Source organism: Pelmatolapia mariae, linkage group LG15 (assembly GCF_036321145.2).
Source record: "Pelmatolapia mariae isolate MD_Pm_ZW linkage group LG15, Pm_UMD_F_2, whole genome shotgun sequence".
Taxonomy (NCBI): domain Eukaryota; kingdom Metazoa; phylum Chordata; class Actinopteri; order Cichliformes; family Cichlidae; genus Pelmatolapia; species Pelmatolapia mariae.
In genome coordinates, this window is record NC_086240.1 from 15,794,625 (window position 1) to 15,804,434 (window position 9,810).

A 9,810-nucleotide genomic window follows, 5' to 3' on the forward strand; every position below is an offset into this window, starting at 1 on the left:
TTTAAACCTTCGTTACTTTAGTGCTTCTGTTGAAAAGAACATTTTTACTTGTGATTTTCATAACTTTTGTTGCAGTCACAGATATTCAATTTCTAGTTCAACACTGCGCACAACCTGAAATTGTGTGTTGTCACACAACTTCCAATTATACTTGCACCACTAAATGCACCATCTACATGCAGCATTTGTTTGGCAGTGGTTGTATACACCAAAGTGTATTTACTAAACTAACAACTTTCTAACAGAATAAACATGCTATGCAAAGAGGGACTAGTTATTAGTTTAATCGTTTTAAAAAAAAATATTTATGCTGAAGGGGCGTCTCCTTCTCCAGTTATGGTGGGAAAGTTTACAAAGAAAGCGGAAGCAGAAGCGCTCCTGCCCAGGAAGTCGCCGTTTCCACCAATGGTTGCGCGTAACGCAAATTTAGCGGGGAATTCAGTCCTTCTGCTCGGACGATCTCTTCGCGGGAAATAGTACCCCGGCATCGGCACAGAAAGCGGACCAGCAGTAGCTTGACATCGAGGAAAACGTTACGTTTTTATACAAAAGCCTTTGGATCGAGTTGTGCTGCAGTGCAGGGATGCTTTTCCGCTCAGTGGTGGACAGAGGAGTGGGCAGACGGAGGCAGAATGGTGAGACAGGGATGAGTTATCTGGGGAGATCTGGGTTATCTGCACGGCCATGGCTGGGCTTTAGCTAGTCTACCATGGAAGATAATGCAGTCTAACATCTCTGCTTTATGTTTGGAGGAGTCATGCTGTCAAGAGGGCTCCTAGAGTATCATTTGCACTTGCTTTTCTTTTGCCTTCAGTGTGGACTTTAACGTTTAACTCTACTTTCTTCGTGAATGTCTTTGTCGGGCTGTTCAGACTCCAACTGGTGGCACATCAACAATATGTCCTGCCTTATAACTGTAGTACATATTAGGACAGTTTCTCACATTTTGATTGGCTTTGGTTTATACAACTCAAGAGCAAGTGAGAAGACAAGCGTGCCGATCTATGCTCGTAGGTCACTTTAATAGGTACACCTGGCTTGTTGGACCCTCTTTTGTCTTCCATGCGTAGATTCAACAAGTTGGTTGAAGCGTCCCTCAGATATTTTGATCCATATTGACGTGATGGCATCACACAGTTTCTGCATATTTGTCGACTGTACATCAACGATGCAATGTCCTGTTTTACCACATCCCAATGGCTTGAGATCTGGCGTCTGTGGAGGCCATTTGAGTAAAGTGTGCTCATCGTCATGTTAAAGAAACCAGTCTGAGAGGAAGTGAGCTCTGTGACATGGTGTTATGCTGCTGAAAGCAGCCATTACAGCCATTAGAGAAGGGTGTCACGTAGTAAAGGGTAAGTATAGAACAATCTGAAGTAGGCCAGGCTACTACAGACTACCAGACTAATGGAAAGTGGGAAGATGTTTGAGTATATTATGAAAATATTAAGGATATATATATATATAAAATATGAGCCTCACTGTTACCCATACAGGTGATTATAGTAAATGGTCCCAAAAGAAAAAAAACTCAAAATCTTCTGGTAATTCAAAGAATACATCCTATGTTTTCCTGTTAAATAAAATAGGAAATTGCCCATTGATTCATTTATAATGAAACCCAGCTAATTTTCTGTTTTTTATTCATTTATTTTATTTTTAATGGTGTCTAGTACTTATTTTGGTATAGTATAGCAGGCCAGGGGTGATTTGTTTGTTACTAAGAAGGCTTTAAAAATGACAATGAGTCAAATCTCTGGACCGTTAGTTTGGACTCTCGTGACGTGATCAGTTCACAAGTACAAACCGAAAATCCACATTTATGCGTTCTTTGACATTTTTATACGGGCCGGTTCTGGCCCCTGGGCTGTATGTTTGACACCCCTGCATTAGAAGATCGGTACACCGTGGTCAGCAACAACAGGTAGGATGTGGTGTTTAAATGATACTCAGCTGGTACTCGGTGTGCCAAGAAAATACTCCCCACGTCATTACACCACCAGCAGCCTGAACTGTTGATACAAGGCAGGATGGATCCACGCTCTCATGCTGTTTACATCAAATTCTGAACTTATTATCCAAACATCACAGCAGAAATCGAGACTTTTCAGACTAGACAATGTTTTTCCAGTGTTCTGTTGTCCAATTTTGTTGATCCCGTGTGAATAGCAGCCCCAGGATCCTGTTCTTGGCCTACAGGAGCGGCAGCTGGTGTGGTCTTCTGCTGCAATGACTCCAAGGTTCAATGTGTTGCATGCTCAGAGATGCTCTTCTGCATATCTTAATTGTAACAAGTGGTTATTTGAGTAACAGTTGCCTTCATATCAGCTCAAAGTGGTCTGATGATTGTCCTCTTAAATCTGCAATGATTTTTCTGTTAGTTTTACTGCTGTGTCTCATTGATTTCCTTCCTCTGACCATGCATCATTCTCTTCAGCTCTCCCTGCAGATCCCTGGTCCAGGTACCCTCTGAGTTCCCTGCTTGAAGGCTACCGATGTGTCCGACATGATGAACATATCTCCTATGGGAACCTTGGTGACTCTGTGCCACCGTTTGGATTAGCTTTCTCCTCTGGTAATTCATTTGTGCTTATCATTGTAAGTGCAGAGAGAGCAAGGCCCTGTTGTCATTAATCTGTCTAACTGCAGTGTCTCTTTTCTCCTGTTTGTTTTCAGCCAGGGACCTGCAGAACATCCTCGCAGCAGCTAATGAAGAAGGCATTGTTAGGCTCTACAACACAGAGAGCCGTAAATATCCACTTCTCAAAGGTATTCTTTTGACTTGTGTTCATAATTGTCATGCCATGTATTTTGAAATGTCGGTGGCTAAATGTGTGTGAACCTTGCAGCATGGCTGGCTCATGAGAATGCTGTCTTTGATATCGCCTGGATGCCAGGGGAGCCTCAGTTAGTAAGTGCAAATTTATTCTGTTTAGTCAGAGAATTGCCGAAAGTCAGATCTTTATGCATCACCCTCAAATGCATGACTCATGTAATTGCATCTACCTTACCTGGGATTACTAATTTTTGTTTTTTTGTTGTGCTTTATTTTGTTGGAACCCATTAAAAACTTTGACGCCTTTTCTTATTATGCTTTGGTCATCTGTGATCTCTTCAGGTAACTGCTGCAGGTGACCAGATGGCCAGGCTGTGGGATGTGAAGTCTGGAGAGTTGTTAGGCAGCTTCAAGGGCCACCTCTGCAGTCTTAAGTCTGTTGCATTCGCACCAGAGGAGAAAGGTATACCTTTTACTGAGCTAACACTGTGTTGGCTGTGCATTGATGATATATTGTTGTATCATGTGATTAATACATTTTCTTTTGTCACACAGCTGTGTTTTCCACTGGAGCCAGAGATGGAAATATTATGGTCTGGGACATGAGGTGCAGCAAAAAAGGTATTGATCAGAAGAGTAATAGACAATTTAGCAATAAATTTTAAATCATATCTTTAGCCACTTTGTTACTAGCAGCCTGTTGCAAAAACACTTATTTTTTCCTGTTTCTTTAGTTGAATTTACGAAAAATGCCACGACCACTCAGTTTGAAAGGCATAAAATAGTACTTTTGCACCACCAAGGTGTTTCCCAAAGAACCATTAGCCTGAAAACCTGGTTGTATTTTGGCATAGTGTGCAGTGTGTCCTTCAAAGAAAACCCTTTAGTTGATCCATCTGCTGTTAACTGAAGCCTCATCAACATCGGTCTCAGGCTGTTCTTAAGAAGGGGAAGTGGGGAGAAAAGTCTGGGGTATGCTAACTCACACAAGAACTGGACTGAAAATCAGTAACTGTTAAACGGACTGGTTCTTATAAAGTGGTTTTCTACTCTGAGCACTCAAAGCACTTCTGTGCAACTTGCCTCATTTACTCATTTACACCCATTCATACAAGCACTTTTTTTCTATGCCTTTCCAATGTAAGTGCGTTCTATCTAACATTCACACACATTTATACTCCAATGGATGCATCGGCGAGCAATGCAGGATTAGATTACCCGATGATATTTGGCACGCAGACTGGACCAGCCAGGGATCGAACTGCCAAATGACAAGAAAGCTTCCCGAATAGAGTTAGACTATGTTGAGAAATAAAGGTGGTCATACCAAATAGTGACTTTCATATGAATGCTTTAATCAAACTTGTCTTTTCCCTCAGATGGTTTCTACAGACAGGTGAACCAGATCAGCGGAGCTCACAACAAAGCAGAGACAAACCCTCCCTCTAAAACGAAGAAAAGACGGGGCGGCATGCGCGGCATGGCTCCGAGCGTGGTGAGTTTTCTTGACAATCAGCTGTTTAATGGAATGAAAAGAGCGATGCTGCAAATGGAAATCTAATCTTTAGCTACTCCATCTTATTTGCAGGACTCCCAGCAGAGTGTTACAGTGGTTTTGTTTAGGGATCAGCACACCCTCATCTCTTCAGGAGCTGTTGACGGGTAAGAAAAGAAAGGCTTCTTGTCACCTTTTTCACATCTATAAGAGCCTTTACCAGACATTCTCAGTCATTTTTTTTTGTCTCCTTCAATTCCCTTTATCAGAGTAATCAAGATGTGGGATTTGAGGAAGAACTACACTGCACACCGTCATGATCCTGTACCCCTGCAGACATATCCGTATCCAGGTTCTTGCACGCGGACGCGACTGGGTTAGTCCCCTAACATGCCAAGCATCACCTTTACCTGAAATGTGCAAATAACCCACAAATAACCCAGCTGTCTTTTTTCACGTGCTGCAGGATATTCCGGACTCGCTCTGGACTCCTCGAGAGCCAACGTGATGTGTAACTGCACAGACGACAGCATCTATATGTTCAATGTCTGCGGAATAAAAACGACACCAGGTAAAGAAGCTCCTCACTCTGGCTCAACAGTGTGTGTATGTGCACTGGAATAGAAGAGGTATTTTTTCCGGTAACCCATTCATCACTAGATGGCGCTAATGCACTTTGTTATAGGGAGCAAAGCATCCAGCAGCAGAAGCCTCTTGATGCAAATAAAAGCCGTAGATGCTTTGTTTTCTAGTGTTACATGTTAAAGTCTAATCTGAAGTTCTGAATAGCAGTGGGTTAGGTGGTATTTGACAGTTTGCAATACAGGAAACCATTTCAAAATGCATCATGACAGTTTTTTAATGGAAACGAAAGAGGAAAGTGTTACTAAATACACAGAAACTAGAGGAAAGTTCAGCATTTGTCTTTTTATTGTTATATACACAGTAATTTACGTTTTATCCTTCTATTTGATTGTCCTTAGGCTTTTGGGTTCTCTGATCTTTGTCAGTATTTTGTCATTTTTAAGAATTATGTTTCATCCACAGTGGCAGTTTTCAGCGGTCACCAGAACTCCTCGTTTTATGTAAAGTCCAGCGTTAGCCCAGATGACCAGTTCTTGGCCAGCGGCTCGAGTGACAACCACACTTACATTTGGAAGGTGCGTTCTTGGTTATATTTTACCTGACGTAATAAAAATTGCTTTATTTTCACTCTGGGGTTTTTTTTATTGTTGAGGAACTGCGAATTTAAGGTTTTTGAACATTTTTTGTTACATTTCAGATCTCCAATCCTGAACTTCCTCCCATGACCCTTCAAGGTCATATTGAAGAAGTGACGTCTGTTGCATGGTGTCCAACAGATTTCACTAAGGTAAGACATAAGTGGTTATACAAGTATGAACACTGCTGTGAATTGGAGGAGTTTTAATGAGCCGAGAAGCACCTGAACCAGCTGCACTTTGCTGGAAGATGCGGGGCGCTCTGACTTTATTCGATTTAATGAGCTTCTGTATAAAGCCTTCTGCTCTGTTGGCAGATTGCTTCCTGTTCCGATGACCACACTGTGCGCATCTGGCGACTTCACCGAGAAAATGATGAAGTACAGTCATCATTAGGAGAGGCTAACCTAGTGGGCCATGCACGTCCTAAGATTCTCCCAAGTAAGTGCTTCACCTACAATGTATTCTTGTGAATAACTACCATATAGTCATAAAAGCATAGAGGTTTCACTTACAGTATGTGCATGTGAATTTGTGCTTCATCATAAATCACTGCTGTCCTGTAATTAAATACAAAATATGATCACATCTGGACTCACACTATTCTATTCTGCTGTTAAGGGCCTTCCATTCCAGCTGAGACAACCCCTGCCAAGCCCCAGAGGAGAGTGAGCCTTGGTGGGATAGCCTCACCTCAGCCTGCAGCCTGTGCTCCCAGTGGAGCCGCCCTGCCCCGTTCTTCCAGCACCACTACACCCAACCGCTCACAGGACTCTAAAACTGCAGCTGTTCGCCACAGAACTCCGCCCACTATCAAACAGTGGTTGTCCCCAAGCAGCAGATCTTCCGAACAGGTTGGCTCTCCAGCCCATCGGGTGCTGAGCCACTCTCTCCAGAGCTCTGCAAGCAGCACGCCCCCCACAGAACGACGGGCCAAACGCAGGCTGGAAACCGGTGACGGTTCGTCTTCAAACTGTGAGGGCACTGAGCAGTGCGACTGCGTTACTGAACTCTCTCCTGCAGCCAAGAGGAGCCGGACCCTCTCTGGTGTTTGCTGCCCAGCACAGGAGAGCCCGGCACAAACAGACTGCCACATAGAGGACAACAATGCGGCTTCATCCAGTCAGACTGACAAGGAGAACTGCTCTCCCAGAGGAGTTAACTGGCTGTCAGTGATGAGCCAGAAGCTGAGGAAAGGTCAAAGAAGCCCTAGAAGTCCCAAAGGTCCCAGAAGTCCCAGTGCTGCTAAGAAACAAGAAAGCAAGACACCAGCATCACCAGTAAGTATAAAACTCACAGGTTTGGGAGTGGATTAACATTCTCATCTGAAATTATCCTCAAGTTTGGTGCTGTGATGCAAGGGTGGTGTTATGTGTAGTTCAGTTATACTGAAGCACAATTGGCAGCCGATAAGATGGAGATTTTAAACTGCAGCTGCCCATCAGCCACCTACAGACGCTGCTTGTTTCCACCTCCTGCTACAGCTGCTGTAGATGGTGGGAGTCAAAGCCAGATATGATGCCATTTCTTAAATGATTCAAGGAGCTTTTCAGCAAAATATTCTTTAAGGAAAAGGAACCCATATCAGCACATACAGCAGGGGTGTCAAAAATAAGGTCCGGGGGCAAGAATCGGCCCAGCACAGACTTCTGTCTGGCGACACCGAAAGGCTTTAAAAAGTGAATGAGTGCATGGATTTTAAACTCTTATCTGTATTTTTAGAGGTTTTAAAGCTTTTCCTATTGATAAAGAGCTCCCTTGTAGCAATTCGTACTAAATCAAAGTAGTTAAGTAATAGAAAAACAATTGAACACTTGTTTTTTGTTTTTAAAAAAAATATGTTTATTCCATAGAAAAACTGCAACGCAATGGTCATTTTTCTTAGTCTTAAAGACAGGGATTAAATATTTAGTTAAATATCTTTCACTGGTCAAGCCCATCAAAGTGGGCTGTATGTAGCACACGATGTAAAATGAGTTTGACATTCCTTACATACTGTAGGCAATAGCACTGATATGTCTGGGTGATTATATTTTTATTACATGTGGCATCCATACATGTTGTTTTAGCTTTTAAGATGATCCTTTGTTTTTGTTTTTTTCATTTCTGTTTTCCAGAATGTGTGCACCCCTCCAGCCATGAAGAAAATCTCCATGTATTTTACAAAAAGGCCTCTGGATTGACCTGGTTGTACCAAACTTCAAGGTGGTTTTTAAGTGGGACCCAAAAACTATAAGCCTCTTAAGATCACTGATTACTGAGATCAGTCACTGAACATTTGATGGTGTGGATTTGACATCCAGGGACTGCTTTCCATTTTATTTAAATTTTTTCTTTTTTTTTCTTTTTCTTTTTTTTTTTTGCCTCCTACAGAATTTTCTGGTGCTGTGCAGAATTTCTGGCTGGCAACTAAAGTTGCGAATATGTCTACTTCAAGAGATGCTTCAGCATTAAATCGGAGAGCCCACATTTAAAAGGCTGATTAGATTTTAAAAAGTTGATCCTCAAGTGAAGAGAAAAGCATTTGTTCACAGAACAATTTAAAATCTCCTTTAAAAAAATCTAGTTGCTTGGTTCATTTTGTTAAACCTTTTTATGAACCGCACGGTAAGCTGCTCACAGATCAGCTCTATAACATTTGTAAGCCAGCCATCTAAGTCACATGTTTCCCGTTTATGAGTTTACTCATTCATATCGAAGTTGCACACGTGGTTTGCAATATATTTTTTCCTTACTGAGCACATTTTTGACTTGTTTAGATGTACAGAAGAACCAATGAATGATGCTCAATTTATTTGTATTTAATTGATAAATCTAGCTGTAGTCAAATTTTATTAAACAGTTTTCTGTCTGTGTGTGTATTTGTGTGTATGTGAGGGACAGAGAGGGTCTGATGGGGGAGCGGTGAGAGTTTTAGTCGAGGTAATTAAAAGAGAAAATCTAAAGACCGAAAAACAAAAAATTCAATCTCTATTATCTCACACTTTTCTTTAGCTCCCTGCAGATTCGTGAGATTAGTGTTTTACAGCTATTTTGTTTCATTTGGACAATTTTAATTTTTTACTTAATTTATTTTTTTCATTTTGAGACAATGCCAGAAAAAGTGACAATCACTGCCTCTGCCCCAGAGAGGCAGAAGGTTTTTTTTTTAACATGTATGTGTGATGGTAACTTATTACAGCAGCTGTGGTAAAACAGCAGCTGTGCTAAAGACTTTCAGCGAAATGACTTCCTCTGATTAGAAATGCAGCTGCTTGTCAAAGTTGATTTTAAACAAACTGTATACAGTTTATATGAGATATGTGTGTGTGTGTGTATGTATGTATGTATGTATGTATGTATGTATATATATATGTAAATAACCCTAAATGTCTTTATTTAGTTCCTTGCACCTTATTTTGACACTCATCGTTGTTTTCTACTACGAACTTCCTGTTTGGGTGTAGAAGCTTTTATTTTGATGGGACGATTTCCTGTACTACTGTTTTTGGCGCAGTTTTCAGCAGCAGTCGCGGGAGATTGAAATGTCATGGTTTAACGGAGCCTATGGAGATTTCTTTTGTTATTAGCAGCCCCCTTGATAGAGGCACAAGGTATGGTTATGACATAAATAAGGACATGTTTAGATGTTTTTGTGACAGAGGCTACATTTGTTAGATGTTACGTTGAACGTACTTTGTTATAATGTTTACGATTGTAAGAGTGTGGATTTGTTTTTGCTTACACGCTGTTTCTATGTATACATCCCCAGCTCTTACGGTGAGATTGATGGTTTACTGCCATTAAACCCTCAAAACGTCATCAGTAAAGTGTCATCCTTCATTCGGGGGGGTTCGCTACAGTAAGAGCTTACCTCTGGGAGCAGTATGAGCTTGCCTCCGGGAGAAGAGAGAGAGAGAGCTTCCTGCGATCGGAACGGTAACGGAACGGCGCGGAGCAGCAAGCTACAGCAACGGCCCGGTAACAAGCAATTGCTCTCAAAATGGAAAATGTAGAAGGATATCAGATAAACCAAAAGGAACAACAAAAGGAATTGACATGTGAAGCCGATGAAACAGCTAATGAAACGCTCCCAAGGCGATCAGAACGGCCCAGTGTGCCCACAGAGAAAATGCTCTCATATCAAAGGGATGAACAGAATAAAAGAGAGAAGAAACTGCTAACCATTTATGAACATTGGAAAGGCCAGGTCAGAGCATACAGAGAACACCTGAAAAGTGATTTATCAGATTCACGGTTAGCAGAAATGGCTGATGATATTGAAAGGGCAGTAAATGACATGATGAAAGCATACAGTGAATATAGAGAGCGTAATGAAC

General features: G+C 41.6%; 1 protein-coding gene across 1 annotated transcript; it reads left to right on the top strand.

Moving 5' to 3' along the window:
- Positions 1-583: 583 nt before the first annotated feature.
- Positions 584-7,847, top strand: dtl (denticleless E3 ubiquitin protein ligase homolog (Drosophila)). Its single transcript, XM_063495774.1, has 15 exons — positions 584-635; positions 2,438-2,575; positions 2,677-2,769; positions 2,850-2,911; positions 3,119-3,239; positions 3,332-3,397; positions 4,156-4,271; positions 4,365-4,438; positions 4,541-4,647; positions 4,738-4,842; positions 5,319-5,431; positions 5,554-5,643; positions 5,809-5,932; positions 6,113-6,771; positions 7,609-7,847. The coding sequence occupies exons 1-15, from the start codon at positions 584-586 to the stop codon at positions 7,672-7,674; spliced, it is 1,986 nt and encodes a 661-aa protein (XP_063351844.1). The 3' UTR covers positions 7,675-7,847.
- Positions 7,848-9,810: the final 1,963 nt, after the last annotated feature.